The 16,209-nt window shown below is 55.3% G+C and overlaps 7 protein-coding genes across 7 annotated transcripts; 4 read left to right on the top strand and 3 right to left on the bottom strand.

The window, feature by feature from the left end:
* Window positions 1–112: 112 nt before the first annotated feature.
* Window positions 113–2,289, top strand: J3D65DRAFT_547298 (uncharacterized protein; the record flags this gene model as incomplete). The annotated part of the gene is made up of 3 exons (XM_066796855.1): window positions 113–333; window positions 384–1,961; window positions 2,013–2,289. 3 exons carry the CDS (start codon window positions 113–115, stop codon window positions 2,287–2,289), a joined length of 2,076 nt encoding a protein of 691 aa, XP_066658560.1.
* A 1,122-nt stretch (window positions 2,290–3,411) lies between these two features.
* On the top strand, window positions 3,412–5,084 carry J3D65DRAFT_613188 (P-loop containing nucleoside triphosphate hydrolase protein). The gene is made up of 2 exons (XM_066799091.1): window positions 3,412–4,096; window positions 4,282–5,084. The coding sequence occupies exons 1-2, from the start codon at window positions 3,700–3,702 to the stop codon at window positions 4,764–4,766; spliced, it is 882 nt and encodes a 293-aa protein (XP_066658559.1). The 5' UTR covers window positions 3,412–3,699; the 3' UTR covers window positions 4,767–5,084.
* J3D65DRAFT_613186 (septin) lies at window positions 4,854–6,779 on the bottom strand. The gene is made up of 4 exons (XM_066799090.1): window positions 6,445–6,779; window positions 5,767–6,329; window positions 5,621–5,717; window positions 4,854–5,567 (listed from the first exon to the last, which is right to left on the bottom strand). The coding sequence occupies exons 1-4, from the start codon at window positions 6,575–6,577 to the stop codon at window positions 5,335–5,337; spliced, it is 1,026 nt and encodes a 341-aa protein (XP_066658558.1). The 5' UTR covers window positions 6,578–6,779; the 3' UTR covers window positions 4,854–5,334.
* An 80-nt stretch (window positions 6,780–6,859) lies between these two features.
* On the top strand, window positions 6,860–7,558 carry J3D65DRAFT_613182 (mitochondrial 54S ribosomal protein bL32m). Its single transcript, XM_066799089.1, has 2 exons — window positions 6,860–7,264; window positions 7,314–7,558. The coding sequence occupies exons 1-2, from the start codon at window positions 6,913–6,915 to the stop codon at window positions 7,346–7,348; spliced, it is 387 nt and encodes a 128-aa protein (XP_066658557.1). The 5' UTR covers window positions 6,860–6,912; the 3' UTR covers window positions 7,349–7,558.
* A 135-nt stretch (window positions 7,559–7,693) lies between these two features.
* Window positions 7,694–9,510, top strand: J3D65DRAFT_613181 (Ca2+/calmodulin-dependent protein kinase). The gene is made up of 5 exons (XM_066799088.1): window positions 7,694–7,817; window positions 7,879–7,915; window positions 7,971–8,398; window positions 8,457–8,737; window positions 8,851–9,510. Exons 1-5 carry the CDS (start codon window positions 7,815–7,817, stop codon window positions 9,032–9,034), a joined length of 933 nt encoding a protein of 310 aa, XP_066658556.1. The 5' UTR covers window positions 7,694–7,814; the 3' UTR covers window positions 9,035–9,510.
* A 3,971-nt stretch (window positions 9,511–13,481) lies between these two features.
* J3D65DRAFT_207957 (uncharacterized protein) lies at window positions 13,482–14,849 on the bottom strand. Its single transcript, XM_066794474.1, has 2 exons — window positions 14,478–14,849; window positions 13,482–14,403 (listed from the first exon to the last, which is right to left on the bottom strand). The coding sequence occupies exons 1-2, from the start codon at window positions 14,768–14,770 to the stop codon at window positions 13,557–13,559; spliced, it is 1,140 nt and encodes a 379-aa protein (XP_066658555.1). The 5' UTR covers window positions 14,771–14,849; the 3' UTR covers window positions 13,482–13,556.
* A 60-nt stretch (window positions 14,850–14,909) lies between these two features.
* Window positions 14,910–15,736, bottom strand: J3D65DRAFT_207805 (uncharacterized protein). Its single transcript, XM_066794471.1, has one exon. The coding sequence runs from the start codon at window positions 15,618–15,620 to the stop codon at window positions 15,066–15,068; it is 555 nt and encodes a 184-aa protein (XP_066658554.1). The 5' UTR covers window positions 15,621–15,736; the 3' UTR covers window positions 14,910–15,065.
* Between the last annotated feature and the right edge of the window lie 473 nt (window positions 15,737–16,209).

Raw genomic sequence — 16,209 nt, 5'->3', positions numbered from 1 at the left:
GTCCTGGATGAAGCTGTAATCGCATGACAAGCTTGCCCGCGCCCGCACCATGCTCCAGCACCACTCCCACTCGAGCTTGCACCATGCCCGCAGAGCCCTCGCCGCTGCAGACATGCACCCGGCCCAAGCTGTCGTCGACAACACCCTGACGCCCTCTGCTCAAAATGCCTCTCTGCCCACGGCCAAGTCCCTCTTTGCCAGGGCTATCGACTTGACAAGGCGTGCTTCCGGTGGCAGCTCTGGCGACTCCGACTCCTCCTGCCACACCAGCCAAGATGCAGACACATGCCAAAAGCCCACCAACAGCAGTACCGCCATCATCCTTGCCGCTCTGTACGTCTCCCCATTGTCTTCTCTCCAGATCGTGGCTGATTCGTTTCCAGTATCCCCATTGCCATCGCCATCATCGTCCTCGTCTTCCTCCACAGAAGACACGTGAAGAAGCAGGCTCTGGAGGACCTCAATGACAAGCACAAGTCCCTCGATTTCGGTCTGGATGCCCCTAGCGCCCCGTCTGGAAAATCAAAGCGCGGCCCGGAAATGTCGACTGCCGATGTTGAAAAGGAAATTCGCAGCGGAGGAAGAGGTCTATCGCTGGACATGAACAGCGGCCCGTACCTGATGCCCAATGGCTTCCAAAGCTCTCGCAACTCGCTCGAGTCCATGTCCCGCTCCATCGACGGCTACGATCCCTACCGCCCGGTTACTTTCATCAAGGAAGACGCCAAGATGGATGCCATGTCCACCTACAGCAAGTCCAGCGTTGGAACCGACCGCATGGGTCTTCTCAAGAATGCGCAAAGGATGTCCAGGAATTACACCATGAGGTCCGCCACTTCATCGCCTGACGACAACAAGATTCCCGAAATTCAGTTCCCTGAGCCTACCCACTCCAGGCCGCCACCGTCGCCATTGACTCCCTCCGACGCCAAGGATCCCATGGACCTCGTTCAGGATGACCTGTTTGGTGGCGAACAGAAGCGCCGTAGTCCGACTGATTCCAAGCGTACCTCTGTCCAGGAACCATCTCTGCCCCAGATCGCCGAGGACAACACTGTCGAGGCCAAATCTCCACCTCCTGTCCCGCCCCCTCGCAAGCCTACTCCCCTGAGATTGGAATCCTTCACTGCTACTGTCCACAACACAGACAGCATCATCAGCAAGTCCAGCGACTACGAGGATCCCTTCAAGGTCACGCCCCCTTCGCCACCCCGCAATCATCTCCCGGCTCTCCCGACTTTCAACGTCGAAGAATCTGCTCCTGTCAAGAACCCTCGTCAAAGCTTAATGGTCCAAGCCCCTGGAGCCTCTGCCAGCAGGCTCTCTGTCAGCTTGCGCCCACTGCCTCCCGCACCTGAAGATGGCACTGAGAACCCCGAAGAACGCGCCAACAGGATTAGGTCTTTCTACAAGGAGTACTTTGACGATTCCAAGCCGGAACCCCAGGGTCGCTTTGCCGACGCACACGACGACTACGGCCAGGAGTATATGGAGGGCACTGTCTTCGATCCCCAAAAGGGCCACTTTGTTGTCGCCGGTGCACCATTCGCAGAACCCGTCACTCGTCGTGCCATGACGCCTCCTCCTCGTGCTCCTCCCAGGTTCCGCGGTCATGGACCGCCAGGCGGCTCCATGAGTGGCAGTCGTCCCGGAACTCCTGGTTCAATGCGCATGGGAGCTTCGGCAACTTCGATGGGTTTCCGCAACGACATGCCGGCCCCCAAGAAGCCTCTTCCTCCTCCCGCGGCTCTGTCGACCCTGCCTACTCCTGGTGCCATGAAGGACGATTCGCACATTTTCATGAACCCCATCGACTTTGCGCCGCCGCCCTCGATGCGCGACCTTGCCGCTGGTCGCCGTCCGCAGAGCCCCTTGGGTGAACAGCGTCCATACTCCCCCAGCGTCCGTCCCTTCACACCTCTCGCATCCTCATTCGATGAGATTGGTGTCATCCCTAGCCCGTAGGTTTACCTCAGCTCTTGTTCATGATCAAAGACTAATGTTCGCTCTAGCCACGCACTGCGCAAATCCGGAACGTTCACTACACTCGACTTTGCGCCTCCCCCGCGCTTGCGCGGCGCAGACATGGGCGGCAGTGATACGGCGTCAATCCACAGCGGTGGCAGCAGCATGTCCGCAGCGAAGCTTCACGCTGTCCGCAATGGCGCATACCGTGTCAGCCGCATTCCCAAGGAGATGGTGACGACGCAGGATGACTTGATGTCGCAGCTCAAGCCGTCATGGGATCTCGGATACAGCAACGGCAAGAGCCCATCCAAGGACTTTTAAGTGCTAAATGTCAAGTTTTTTTCTCCTTGCATTTCCTTCTTTCTGAGCGGGTAGAAGAGCAACATTGTGTTGGGACAGTTTTTCACAAATGAAGGCGGAGCGAGCAGATGGGAGTTGGAATTGTACAAAGCAGAGGTTGCTGTAGAGTTTGAGGAAGTATAGCGAACCCCAAAAGTTCCTTGCTCTTCGTTGTCGTCGTCGTTGTCTTATTTTGACCGGGCGGAAATAGTCGGGAATAAACAGTCCCCCTGCGTGCTTGCTTGCTTGCATTATTGCAGCAACCAGGCCGTCAAAGCAGCAGGAGTGGAGGAGTAAGTCGGAGTCTTCATCAGCGGGGGAGTTTTTATTTCCATTTTCTTTCTCTATCTCCTTTTCTTCGTTTCTTTACTGCTGGATCCCCATTCCATTGGAGATATCACTCTTGTGCCATCAACCTTGTCCGTTGTTGTTGTCTTTTATGTGTACCAAGTCAAATCTACCTACTACCCTGTTTTGTTCATTTCTTTGCAATGGTTCGCTACTTGCGTCACGACTGCATGTATTGTTGCCGAGATACCAAATACCTTGCACACGTTTTGCTTCCATTCTTTGTAAATATATAGTGGTTGTTTGAATATATGTTGGCTCTGTGCTGACCACTTTTTCTTCAATTTCTACCATCCATTTTAGTCTTTCATCACACCTCTTTTTTTCTGCGCTCTTCCCCTATCCAAAACCCGCTGCTGCTCCTCTCGACAGACTGTCTGTGTGATAAAGATATGCATCAATGGATGAGCCGCAAGAAGCGTGGCCGTGTTCCCGAAAAAGAAATAGCCAGTCGCTCAAACCACAAGGAGAAACGGCATGCATCAGACACTTCATTCATCGAACGTTGGAACTTGACCCCATTGCGGGCCGCCTTTTGACACATGGCTCAGGCTAAGTTGTCATACTGGCCCATGACCATTGGATGCCCTTGAAAAAAAAAAAAAAAAAAAGATTCATTTATGCCGTTGGCATTTGTCATTTTAATTAGGCTGCGAAGAACGGAAAGATAAATATGCAGAAAAAGTGCCATACTCAAACACCATTTAGCCCGGCGTGACTGTTGCATATAGCTAAACACGGGACAAGATGGTTTAAGATAGAAGTGACGCATCAAACCCCGTCAATGACCACCTTGTGTCAAGCTCTCTCAAAATGTGTCGACATCGTCAGTCATACTCATGACTATTGATTTCAGTCACTACCTTAGGTCGGCGAAGATCAGGGTCCCCCGTCATGGCCAACCGCTAGCAACACCCCTGCACACACCCGACCAACGCACCGCAGAGCACAACGACTTCGGGCCAAACACGCGACCTCGACTCAACTCCCACCCGGGCCTCTCCTCTCCACTCTCCACTCCCTCTAGACCGTCTCCGCCCGTCAATGCGCGGGTCCCTCTCCAATTGCTCCTCCCTCGCGACCTCTCCGTGCGCTGGTTTCTCCCTCTTTTCCACCGCCGCCACCACCAGACCCTACCGGTTCCACTCCCAGCAGCACAAGTTCTCGACCACAGCATTCCTTACAGGCAGCGCACACGCTTCCCCGCGGTCCCTCTTCTCCCCGGCAGCGTCGAGCACACTCCGTAGCAGCCACAGCAGCACCGGCATCCGCGTCGCGACGACGAGAAGCAGAAGCGCAAGCACAATGGCAGCAGCGAACGAGCAAGCCAAAGTCGACTCGCGGCTCATCGTCATCTCGGGCCCCAGCGGCTCGGGCAAGAGCACCATTCTCAAGAAGCTGTTCGCCGAGTTCCCCAACCGCTTCGGCTTCAGCGTGTCGCGTACGTCTCCCCCAAATTTTTCTTGCCTGGCTGGCTGGCTGGCTGGCTGGCTGGCTGGCTGGCTGGCTCTCCCCTTCTTTCCGAAACCCCTTGCGTACACTCACGCGCGCACTCTCCCTGTCTCGATCCCTCCCTTCATTCCTCCAGCTTTCACCACGCTAACGCATGCTTCGAACACCACACAGACACGACGCGCGCGCCCCGCCCCGGCGAGGTCCCCGGCCGCGACTACCACTACACCACGCGCGACGTCTTCGCCTCCATGGTCGCCGACGACGCCTTCATCGAGCACGCGCAGTACGGCAGCAACCTGTACGGCACGTCGCTGGCGGCCATCGAGGACGTGGCGCGCGCCGACCGCGTCTGCATCCTCGACATCGAGATGCAGGGCGTCAAGCAGGTCGCCAACAACCCGCGCCTGCCGCACCGCCCGCGCTTCCTCTTCCTCAGCCCCCCGAGCATCGCCGAGCTGGAGAAGCGGCTGAGGGGGAGGGGCACCGAGACGGAGGAGCTGCTGCAGGAGAGGCTCAAGCAGGCCGAGGTTGAGATGGAGTTTGCGAGGACCGGCGGCATTCACGATAAGATTGTCGTCAATGATGATTTGGAGAGGGCGTACAAGGAGGTCAGGGACTGGATCGTTGGCGAGGCGGAGGCGCAGAGCGAGGCATGAGAGGAGAACGGCCTAGCTTGACGTTTGTCTGGTTGTACAGCACAAGAATCTGGAGCGCATCATGTAGGCATCATTGGACGGACACGGCTCATTTGGTCTCATTGGACTGCTCTAGGCACTTGAGAGGCAGTCTACCACAAGGCTCGCCAGACGTGGATCTCAACTTTCGAGACAATTACTACGTACCCACAGCTGAAAGAACGCCCCAGCTGCTTTTTTACCACAAGATTGGCACCACTGCTTTGAAAGAGAACAAGACAATACTACTAGTAAAGTGTAGAGGAAACTTCAAAACCGCTGCAAATAGAAAAGAAGAAGGAAAGGAAAAAGAAAAAAAAAGGTCAAGTGATGCTCGACAACGGAGAATTACCACCTCCTGTCCCCATGTGCACCCCGATGCTTCGAATGGAAACAATCAAAAAGCAAAAGCGGCCCGGCTGGCCTGCGTGTTTGGTATCAATCATGCTCTTCTAGCTTTCCCATCCCCAAAGAAGGGATCCAGAGGCGATCCTTGTGATCTTTACTCCTGGTCGACGACGAATTCCAGCGATGCCTTGGCAAACATCCTCTAGTAGCCGTTCATCGTCATCCTCTGCGAGCTCCTGCTCAGCTCGCGGTCCGCAGAGGGAGAGATGGGCCTCGAGCCGCCGCTGTAGCCACCTCCCTCCCTGAGAGCCAGCAGTTGCTTTGCGCGGAAGGATTCGTAGTGGATGAAGGAAGTCGTCTCGATCAAATCTTGCAGGTGGGAGCGGGTAAGGAAATTGCGTAGCGCAACGAATTCGCAGTGGGTCTCATCCTCGACTGTTCCTGTTTTAGCGTCTTGGTCTCTTTGCGTCAGTTGGATGTCAACGCACCATTGATGACTCCCCAGCGGTTCTGGCGGCCACGGACTTGCTGGCCTCCAACAACAATGTTCTTTTCAGAGCCGACGACGGCGAACGGGATTTGCTCCTGCGCCTTGTTAACTTTGTCTCATAGCACATTGGCCAGCTTGTCCTACCTTGATTCTAGCATTCAGAGCAACCTCGTCAGGGTCGTGCTCCACATTGTCGTAGGGGTACATCCGCAGGTTGTGGAAGGTAAACTCCTCCTTGATTCTGGCCTTGAATTCGGCGCGCTCCTCGAGCGTCAAGGCATCGCTCTTGGCGATGACGGGCACGACGTTGACGTATTCGCTGAGCTTCTTCAGGACTACAATGTCAATGGGCTTGAGCCCGTGGCCGGAAGGCTGGATAAAGAAGAGGCAGCAGTGAATCCTGGTGTCCTGGAGGTAGCCCTCACGCTGCGCAGTCAATTCCTTGCGCAGGTAGGCAGAGTGCTGGTCCTTGATGTACTTGACAATGGGGTCCCAGCAGCGGTCGTTGTTGATCAGGTCGCCGTAGCCAGGGGTGTCGACAATGTTGAGGCGCAGGCGAACGCCGTTTTCCTCGATAACGTGCGAGACGCTTTGGATCTCAGTGGTGCTGCGAATAGGCTCCTCGGGGTTCATACGACCCTTGCTGTCCATGAGATGGGAGGCAAAGATGGTGTTGATCAGGGTCGACTTTCCCAGACCAGTTTGTCCTACAGTCATCTGCTGTCAGTCGCGTCGGGTCATCGAGGTTGGTGAGCTATGCGGCCCGGAAGCTGCCGATGCGCAGTGTCGCATGGTGGCTGGTCAGGATGGAGTGCAACATACCGACACAGATGACGTTGAACTGAAAGCCACGCTTCAACAGCTTCTTCTCAATCTGCTGGGTGATGCTGTCGAAACCGACATGGCTCTTGGGGAAGACGGTGGCGGCCTGAGCGGTAGCAGGGGCGGCAGCCATGTTGACGACGTGGAGCGTCCGGGAGAGGGCGCAGAGAAGGCGAAAAGGTGTAGAGTAACGAGCGACGGAGAAATCAAGAGGGATTGGAGGGTCGAGAGGACCGTGTAGAGTGGGAGCAGAGTAGAGGCGCGGGTCAAGGGCGTCGTGGGTAGCGTGGGCAGGATGGAGAATGGGAAAGGGGGCGGTCGGTCGCGCTCGCTCGGGCCGCTGGGATGCGCGGAGCCGCCAGTCCCGCACGGGGAAGGTGCCATTTTAACCTAACCAACAGTCGACCACCGGCAGCACTCAACACCTCCAGCGTCAATCAACTTCCATACACCACTTGCTGGCACACCATGGCCGCCCTCCGCTCCCTCGGCGCTGGCCCAATGGCCTCCCTCGTCCCCAGGCTAGGCGCACCGGCCGCCATGCTGTCGCCAGTCCTCCGCCGCACGCAGCAGCCGCTCTTGCCAGTTTCTCTCCGCCTACCTGCTCCAGCAGTCGCAGCCATATCGGCCATCTCTGGCCTACTTTCGGACATCTGGGGATCTATTCTGCGCGCCGTCCCGAAGAAGAAGACGTCACACATGAAGAAGCGCATAAGGCAATATGCCAACAAGGGTCTCAAGGATGTTACCGAGATCGTTAGCTGCCCTGCGTGTGGTAGGCCAAAGAGGGCACACATACTCTGCCCGTACTGTGTCAAATGTTGGTTCGGACCATTTGAAACCAGGAAACTTGGCTAATCCCTCGACAGCAATTCAAAAGTGGCTCAAGGACGGGGATGCATAATCTTGGACGCTGGAGGCAGGGTACGGCGAGTCTGAAGGATGACATCTTGCGATGTGTATAAATTTCAAGGGATCAAGGCATTGAAGGCGCTCACGGCATCATGACTGTTTTTGGGATACCTCTGTGGATCTGTATGAATATTGAGAGGTTCAAAAGAAACCAGCTCTTGAGAAGCAATTAAATTTTGATCAAGCCATCTTTTGGCGTTTCCATATGACCGATAATCGTGAAACGAGCTGTTTGAGCCATGTGAAGGGTCCAAAATGCGAGAGCATGTCAAAAAATCAGTCTGTGCACCGCAATTGATGTGCACATAGCTAGGTAGTTTCCCCCCGCTATGACATCGTCATGCCTCAAATGCGTCCACCCGCGCACCGCGACTTACACGACCACCCACCAACATCTCGATTGTCGCGCTGCCCCTGAGCCAACGCAACATCGCTCCAAGTGTGGTCAGACGTTGAAAATGGTACGGCCTCATCGGAATCCCTCGAACGCCGTGCAGTTCTTGGACCCTAACCTTTGCGCAGTCGAAACAATACCTGACCCTCCACACCATTGAAGACGGTAGCTGCTCCAGGTTGCCCACGTCTACGCTTGGAAGATCCTGACGATCACGCAGCCCATCCAACAGATATCTTCGCAATTGCGCCAACCAAGTCCAGTCTGCTCTCCGCGTCGGGCTCGTCAAGCATCCGCGTTTTTTCCACCTCGAACCCCGAGTTCCCACTCACGCAGACTCTTAAAGATGCGCACAAGCTCGGATGCCATCACCTCGTAACATCAGCAAATGGCTCAAAGGCTACCAGTGTCGGTTTCGGTGGAGAGATCAAGCTCTGGGGCGTCGCTGAGGACGAAACTTGGCAAGAGGACGGTTCAATATCGCAAGGCAACAAGGCTGGCGAGGTCTGGGCCATCTCCCTCAGCGAAGATGGCAAATATCTGGCCAGTACGACTCACGATGGTCGAATCAACGTGTGGGATACTTCGTCCAAGGAGAAAATTAGGGAGTACGAAACGAAGGGTAGCTTCGGCTTGAGCGTTCATCTGGTACGTCCTCTGTCCAATCCTTCTCGCCGAGCTGGTAAATTCTGACAGGCGAATCCAGAGCCTCGACGGCCGCTTCACGGCCTCTGGCCATGAGAATGGCAGCGTGTACATCTTCAACAATGACACGGGAAGACTTTTGCACTCCTTGCCTGGCCTCATCAAGCCTATCCGGACGTTATCCTTTTCGCCAGGTTGCAAGCTGCTTGCTGCTGGTGGAGATGCCAGAACGATTGCCATTTACGATGTTTCTTCTGGCGAACAAATTGCTATCCTCTCGGGTCACGGTGCTTGGGTCATGAGCTTGGATTGGAGTGCAACAGGCGAATATCTGTTGAGCGGGTGAGTACCGTATCCTGAGAACAGACGACGTCGCTGGATTGATTCACTGCCATTTCCCTTATTCGGATATTTTCCAACCTTGAGTTCTGGCTGACATTCGGTGCCATTTCCAGTTCGTTTGACGGCAAAGCCAAAGTCTGGTCTATTGAGTCTCGTACCTGCGTTGCCACTCATTCGGAATCCGACAAAGCACTCTGGACCGTCAAGTGGCTGCCCAAAACACAAGGATCAGAAAAGTTTGCTGTTGCCGGGGCCGGAAAGGCCATCTCCTTCTACCGCGAAGCCAGCGGAAGTTGATTGAGCTACAAAAAGCAGTATCGAAGTGAGAGTAGAGGAAGGTGACGGAGAAAAAAAAAGATATCCAATCAGATATCTAAGAATTGCTTGCCGACTCCAAAATAAAATTCCAAGATTCCATTCCATGGGATCAACTCTATCCAAAACCACTTACTCGGCCCCTGCCGAAGCCACCAACCACCTCTCAAATGTTGGGAAAGAATCCCTACCGCCAACCACGATGGAACCGCTCCCGGACCGCCCCGAAGATCAGAACGCCGTGGCGAACTGCACTTTGGAGATAGAGGTACCAGGGAAGCTCAGACTAAGAACAAAGTAACAGGATTGAACCCTGACGAGCCAGAGATACGTTAGATTGCGCGTCCGAAAGCATACCACAACGCAGCAACCAACGGCCCATACAACAGTGCATCGAGTAACAAAAGTTCCACTTGAAACAAAGCATCCAACCTTAACAAATCATTGCGCAGCGTGAGAATTGTGCTTGCAAGATCGGGTATGGTTTGTCCGTGGTTGCTCTGGTTCATGAGGACCACTGTGCCACTGAGACATGAACTCTTACGTACAGCACTGATCTGCCGCCGCCTCGAGCCTAAACCTCCACGCCGCAAACCCTTCTTTCCTTATTCTCTGCCCCGCATTGCCCCACGGCAGTCTGTTTGCTGTTGAGTTGCAGATGGCTTTTTGAATGGAGATTAAAGCGCCAGGCCGTTCGTTGACCTGTTCTCCAAGCCATTGCGCCAATGATTGGTCTACGCGGCTTCTCGCGCCCAGCGTCGTTCACCCAAACGAAATCCGAGAAGGCTGGAAGTAGCTCCAGCCACCCGCGCCTGATGGCTCGTTAGAACCGCGCACTCGGCATGGAGTGTTTGGAAGCTGCATGATCAAGCAAGGTGCGAGAGTGCGTTCGTGTGGCATGACTCTTCCTGATCTCGATAATTCCCCGTCTTGTGCCCTTTTTGTTCCATTTAAAGCCTGTCTGTCGTAACGCATCCCCAGCCGACTGACTGTGTTTACTTATCATTTCCTCCTTTCGCTCAAAAAGTCAGACGGCGTCGCAGATTTGCTGACTTGCGCGTTAGTAAGGACGGCAGACGGCGTAGACGGCAGAGCGTACCCCCTGCCTCCCTACCCTTCTTACCCCTTTCGGGCCCCCTGTTTGCGTCTGGATTCCCGAGCAGGCATTTCACGCGAGCGGCCGTCGAACCTAGTTTGACTCTGCGTACTGTACCCACCGATACGTCCTTCGCGCAAACCCTCCCATCTCGTGGGCTCCTCCTGCCTGCTGGTTGCTTACTCGATCAATGTCCGGCGAACGCTGGATCTGGGAAACCTTGCAGCATTCAACTCTACACTCTTTTTACGTTGATGGCAGCTGTGCATAGTATCCTCACTCGCCCCAGCAACTTAAAACCTACCTGCTTGCTTTGCTCACGTCGAAAAGCTCGTTCCACCGCGCGTGCTTGACGCACTCGTTTGAAACCTACCGCCACTGCCGTCCACTTACGGTGTCACCAAAGAACGGTGCATCGAAAGTTTGCAAATTTGAATCCCGCTGGTTCCCGCAACAACTCTCATATTTGGGCGGCAGTGGCAGGAAGAAGGCTAAACGTAAGTGGTAGAGAAGCATCCTGTCGTTCACCGTCTCCTTGATGCTTGATGTCGAGATATGCAGATGGCGATGCGTATCTCTACCACACGCACTGATTGACAGAAACGGGAATACGTGCATATCGCGAAGCGCAAAATTGAGTCTGCCAAACGGACCGCTGCTGTTTCCTTGCGTCGATACGAAGTAACAACATCTGCACGTCGTCTCCAAGAACCGTCTCTCTCTGCTTGTCCTGGCTTCAAAATAACTACAGTCAGAAGATGGATGCCAATTTGCACCCTGCGGCTGCGCTTCCCCCCATGCATTCGGGCGCTCGCAGGTTCCCCCGTCTCCGTTCCAAACACCAACCCAACTCTATCTATCTGCCTGCCTGCTACCCGCCCAAAGCAGCAATGCTTCCGCGCACGAGACAAGACCTGGAGCTCTCATAGCCGCGACCGAGGGGGGAAACATGATTAGAATGGCCGTAGGATGGAGGAGTCCGGACGATTAGATTATCTTACCCGATCCATCAATCACAGGGTCCAGCTCTGCCCAGCTGTGCGCATCCATGCGGGCAGCCAAAATGCTCCCGCCAGCACCGATAGCGGTGGTAATCACAAGCAGGCTCGCTGCAGGAGATGAACGACACGAAGACGAGGAAGGAGAAGCGGGAGGGGGGGGGGTCGAGAGTCGGGCGTCAGGACTTGGTAGGCAACACGCGTGGCTTGTTCTTACCTAAATCATGTCCTCGTGGTCCCCGCCTGTCTGTCTGTTAGGTCGTTACGTGCTCGTTGGCGCAATTGCGCACGCGCTCTCTTTGATGAGTTTCTCCTTGGCGGATGGCGGAGTGTCCGCGCTGCGCTGCGCTGCGCTGAGTTGGCCGCTCGCACGTTTGTTGTCGTGTCTCTGTTGTGCGGGACGGCAAGCTTTGATGAGGGTATTGTGTGATGCGTGACGTGCGAATCGCACGCCATGATGCCAGCGGCGGTGGCCGCGGCTGTGCGGAGTACGTACAGCGCAGTAAGGAGAAAGTAATGGAGGGCATCGAATGAATTTGAGCAGCCGCATCATCCGCGATTCCCATGACGTTATAGATCATGGGAGGGATCCGATGTCCAGCATCATCATGATTTTTTGATTTTTTGGTTTTCTTCTCTCCATTCATTTTTTCGGGGTCTCTTTGTGGGTTTCTTGTGCCCGTCTTGGAGGCCGAGCCGGGAGCGAGCTGGCCCAGTGTGGTGCTGTGCTGCTGCTCGGGACATCAAGGTGGTGTATGGTGGTCGACGTCACCGCGTCGTCTTTTGCGCTGGCTAGCTGCTCCCGCCGCGCCCGCGCACGATCCATGACCAGAAGACATCAAGGTCGGTCGTCGCACGCGTCGTCGCTGATCGTTCCTGCGTGGTCGGGGAAAAATATGGTTGTCGGGACGTCCTATACCTCCTTTACGACGGCGTCGTTCGCCCAGACACCAAGGAAAGTTGGCATGTGGCCATGGACGACGAGCTATCGCAGTATCTGGGTGACATGTTGCGTTGCGCGCGGCCGATCATGACATCTGTCTGCTGCGAGTTCGGCAGCGGACAGGTGCGTTGGTCGACCGATCCTTTGGATGGAGGGCGAAAAGAAGGACCCCGCGACTCGGATTGTTGTGTCGACGCTTTTCCCTCTATATCCAGTCAGCAACGGTAAGAGCGCTGCTGGGAACCACAGCATTTGAGGCTCGGGAACAGCCGTCAAGGAAAGCTGCTGTGCGCAACCTGACCAGTCAACAGTGACGTAACGGCTCGCGAGAAATTCCCATGTCGTTTGTTAAATCGAAGAGACGAGACGAATCAAAGACGGGTGCTCTCTGAATCTTGGCCGCTTACCGTTCGAGTTGGGATGAGGATTATCGATGATGCGCGGCGGCGATTGATATTCCACAGGCTTCACAGGCTGTCGTACAGTCGTCAGCTGCTCAACGTTCATTCCTCCTCCAAGTCTCCCTCGCTCTGGCCAGTGTGACCAGATAGAGTTTCGTGCAAAGAGACGTGTCGTTCAATGGCCTTGCGGCCGGCGCCAGAAAGCTGAATTGAAGACATCATATCTCCAGCTAGTCGCGCCCATCACGGAGTACGCGGACGCTTCCATGGCATTCCTTAGACCCTTGCGCCACAATTGGCGATTAGCGGGATCTTCTGGATGATCAGCAAACTCCGTCAGAGCCGGATTTGCACGTAGATTAGCACAATGACAGCAATGACCTATATGTCGACTGCTTAGTCCAAACAAAGTAATGTTGAACAAGCAGGCTGGTGGCAAGTCTAGACAGTGCATGTCAATCATAATGATGGACATTTCGACCCCGCTGCAAGCATGCAATGTGTATCACGGTCGATTAGCCGAAATGTGCACAAGTTCCTAGGACTGACGCAGGTGAAGGGCTAGGAGTGTGCCCCGGCTCAGGTAAGCACGGCAGCTTGGAAGCGATCAGGGCAGTAAATGGCCAGACGACGATTTGCCCTGTTGTTGATTTCCGAAGGCCAGGCCAGACCCTTTCGAGTCTTCGGACCTCTGCTGCCGCAATCAATTTCGCAGTTGCTGCCAGTGCCGGCGGGCCTGCAAGACCAGAATGCGATGTGTCGACCAGTACGGCAATTCGTCCACGTGGATTGGGGCGAAACAGAGCATGTCATCAGCCAAAGAGCCATTGACCTCAGCGCCATCATGTTTGGGCGCACCCTGCGAGGTCGGCGTGGTGAGAGAGGTTGCTCCAGGGAGCAGAGGCGGATGTGTTGAGCATCCATCGGCTCGAGGTCCTAGAACGTGCATGAGCCCCTCCCGTTCGTGAAGGTACGGTGCTGATAGCGCCGCCACGCAAAATTGACATGTCATATTTGCTTTTATTATGGCCTGGATCAGTGGCGGAGAAGAGTGTTGGTTCGCCACCTATGAGCTCTGCGGTGTGCCTCTGCTCGTAGAAAAGCCACAGGGCCAGCCCAGACAGCCACCTACTGCCGTAAGCCAACAGGCGGCGTACATCTCATTAGCGACAGGATCTTCTCCACTCGCTGGGCCAACCGGACAGGTGCTGGGCGTGCAGTCCTTGCCACACCATTCCGGCAGCTGGTGCTCCTGGCAGCATTTGCCTTGTGCCTGTCGCAGGCTGATTCCGGCTGCTGTTTTCTGACGAGGCCTCGACGTCAACAGAAAGTCATCAAAGCGGCTCCTGGGGCCGTCTGTCGGACACAGCGGCTGTGAAAAATGTGTGATAAGGGAGTCGCGCGAGTAATGGCTTGTGTCAAGACAAAGCCCACCTTCCAGACCATAGCGCGGAGACGGGGCCGGCCGAGAGTGGCTCTTGATAAAGATTTGATGATCAGGTGGAGAAGCATCGACTAGGCGGGCGGCAAAGCGAAGGCGCGGAGTAGGTGGCTCCGTCGTCATAGAAGGGAGTTGAGAAAACAGAGTCGACGAAACAAAAGAAACATGTCTCATCAAAACACACCAAGGAAAGAGGCGTAGGTCGAGTAGGGGTAGGCAACCACTAGGCTGCGAGAGGGGAAGCCAGACCAAAGAGACCATCGTGGGAGAAGCAAGAGAGCGGCCGCGGCCCGCAGCGCATGCGGGGCCGGGGCGTCTGCCGATCTTTGGCAGCCCATCCTCTGCTCCCTCGAGCTCCCACGCTCCTCTGTCCATGTCCTCCTCCCCCCCTTCAGTACCCACACGCTGATCGCCATGTAGCCGTCCAAAAGTGCAGACGCGTGGCCTGACTGTGGCTACGTGCGAGAATGCACTTCGGGCGACGCGCCAGCAGAGAGCCCTCGTAATCAGCAATGGGCCATTTCGCGTAGCTGGCTAGCAAGCTACCTTGCTGTCTTCCCAAGCTGGCGGGCTGGATCAGGTGATTGAACGGACGACATGAGCCCGAGGCAAAGTTTGCTTGCTGCTCTTGCACCATTCGAGTCCGAGGTCGCCGAGGATGGATGCGCTGCATCACGATCGCTGCCGTGGTACGGAAGAAGGGCTGTTGGCCTTGCTGCTTTGATTGTCCAGCACGAATGCCAGCTGCACCCCACACTCACCCTTGCCAAATTGGTTTCAGCGTCCCTGGCGTGGCATGTTGAAGTGGGAAGTAGAAGATAAGTAAAGTGGAGAGGCATGATTGTTGCACTGCCAATGACACAATGGTACTGCTGTAATTGTCCGCTTGCACAACGCTCCTCGCTGCCATTATGCGTGCCATCGGCTCAACGGTCTGTTTCAAGCGTCAGAGCGATGCAGAGACACGAAAGCGGAATGGAATAGCTGCAGGGATATTCTGAATGGGTCAGGAACGCAGAGCTGGACGAAGGGTACATTTGCGAGTAAGCGACCTGACTTGAAGCACATACATGCGTCTGGCCCTGGGGCCCAAGGTGTGAAGAAGGAGCATGCCCATCGCACGCGCTCGATGCATCAAAGCATGTTTTCTGGGGTAACACGGCGTCTGACGCTGGGCCAAGCATCGCAGAGATAACGCAGTATGCTCTCCAACGTCGTACGGTGACGGGGACGGACAATGCCAGAGGGCGAGCAAGACTGCAAACGAGCAAAAGGAGAGAACGGAGTCTCGTTGTTCCGTGCAGTTCGGCGAGCGTCACCTTTGGTTGAGTATAGTTTGCGGATGCATAGCCCTGAGGTTGTACAGAGAGTCAGTGCGGGTTGAGAAGCAATGTTGCGGCTAAGGCGCAAAGCATATTGGTTTCCCCAATGCACGTATGCGGCAAACCACGTGTACCAAGAAGTGACCATGAGCACAATTCTTGGGAATGATGGCATCGAGTGAAAGAAATTGGACTGCAGTAATTGACGCCAACGGCACTTGGCGCAGGGATGTCGCCAGAGGGCAATGATGTCCACGACGACGATCTTTGTTGCCTTTGGACACAGGCCGAAGCGGGTGCTGAAGACGTGCAGGATCTCGCAACCGCGGCGATGAGATGGATGGGCATGTTTTCTTTTTCCAGCCATGCTGCTGCAGGCGCTGAGACATTGTCGACAAAGCCTCGTGGTGGCGTAGGTCCACCAAGGACAGAGGCAGAGATGGAATTTCGGCGACTATGAAGCGGCCTCGTTCTTCGACTGCCAAGTGAAATAAATGGCTCTCTCCTCGATGCTGCATGCCGGTGGTCGCAGCAAACGGCAGACTGCGGCGCCGGCCACTATCAACGGAGCGAGGCTAGCGTGCAACAATTGTTGGCTCAGCCACCAACAAATGGTCGAGCCCTGCAGCCAGAGAGGCAAGGACATCAGACAGACAATGGGGAAAAAAAAAAAAAAAAAAAGGGAAGCCCGGTGGCGACGGTCACAGAGTCGGCGGCGGCTAGGCCTAGCACCCTGTTGGATAGGGATCCGAAGAGGCACATATGCGAGTCAAGCGGAGTGGCTGGCTGCTCGAGGAGGAGCTGCAGCGTGCCCGAGATTGATGCACGTGCTCCAATAGAATTTTGGCCGACCAAAATACCTACATGTGTGGAGACTGGCAGGCGAAGCGGCTGCCTTGAAGGCACAATGCGACAGTGGGCAGAGAGATGAGCGGCTCTGGGCTAAGCGTGACAAA

Source organism: Phyllosticta citribraziliensis (genome assembly GCF_038025025.1).
Source record: "Phyllosticta citribraziliensis strain CPC 17464 chromosome Unknown J3D65scaffold_2, whole genome shotgun sequence".
Classification (NCBI taxonomy): Eukaryota; Fungi; Ascomycota; class Dothideomycetes; order Botryosphaeriales; family Phyllostictaceae; genus Phyllosticta; species Phyllosticta citribraziliensis.
Note: the sequence above shows the minus strand (reverse complement) of the source record. Positions and strands in the feature narration are given on the sequence as shown.

Bases quoted from the DNA above. Each gene is read 5' to 3' on its own strand.
- J3D65DRAFT_613186 (XM_066799090.1), bottom strand. From the start codon at position 6,577: ATGGCTGCCGCCCCTGCTACCGCTCAGGCCGCCACCGTCTTCCCCAAG. The intron at 6,330-6,444 runs GTATGTTGCACT...AGATGACTGTAG, and splicing joins GTTCAACGTCATCTGTGTCG to GACAAACTGGTCTGGGAAAG. The intron at 5,718-5,766 runs GTAGGACAAGCT...AACAAGGCGCAG, and splicing joins CTCTGAATGCTAGAATCAAG to GAGCAAATCCCGTTCGCCGT.
- J3D65DRAFT_207957 (XM_066794474.1), bottom strand. From the start codon at position 14,770: ATGCCTCTCCACTTTACTTATCTTCTACTTCCCACTTCAACATGCCAC. The intron at 14,404-14,477 runs GTAGCTTGCTAG...CGTCGCCCGAAG, and splicing joins CAGCTTGGGAAGACAGCAAG to TGCATTCTCGCACGTAGCCA.
- J3D65DRAFT_613181 (XM_066799088.1), top strand. The intron at 7,916-7,970 runs GTAGCTGCTCCA...ACGATCACGCAG, and splicing joins CCTCCACACCATTGAAGACG to CCCATCCAACAGATATCTTC. The intron at 8,738-8,850 runs GTGAGTACCGTA...TGCCATTTCCAG, and splicing joins GGCGAATATCTGTTGAGCGG to TTCGTTTGACGGCAAAGCCA.
- J3D65DRAFT_613182 (XM_066799089.1), top strand. From the start codon at position 6,913: ATGGCCGCCCTCCGCTCCCTCGGCGCTGGCCCAATGGCCTCCCTCGTC. The intron at 7,265-7,313 runs GTTGGTTCGGAC...ATCCCTCGACAG, and splicing joins CTGCCCGTACTGTGTCAAAT to CAATTCAAAAGTGGCTCAAG.
- J3D65DRAFT_613188 (XM_066799091.1), top strand. From the start codon at position 3,700: ATGCGCGGGTCCCTCTCCAATTGCTCCTCCCTCGCGACCTCTCCGTGC. The intron at 4,097-4,281 runs GTACGTCTCCCC...AACACCACACAG, and splicing joins CTTCGGCTTCAGCGTGTCGC to ACACGACGCGCGCGCCCCGC.
- J3D65DRAFT_207805 (XM_066794471.1), bottom strand. From the start codon at position 15,620: ATGGCTGGAAAAAGAAAACATGCCCATCCATCTCATCGCCGCGGTTGC.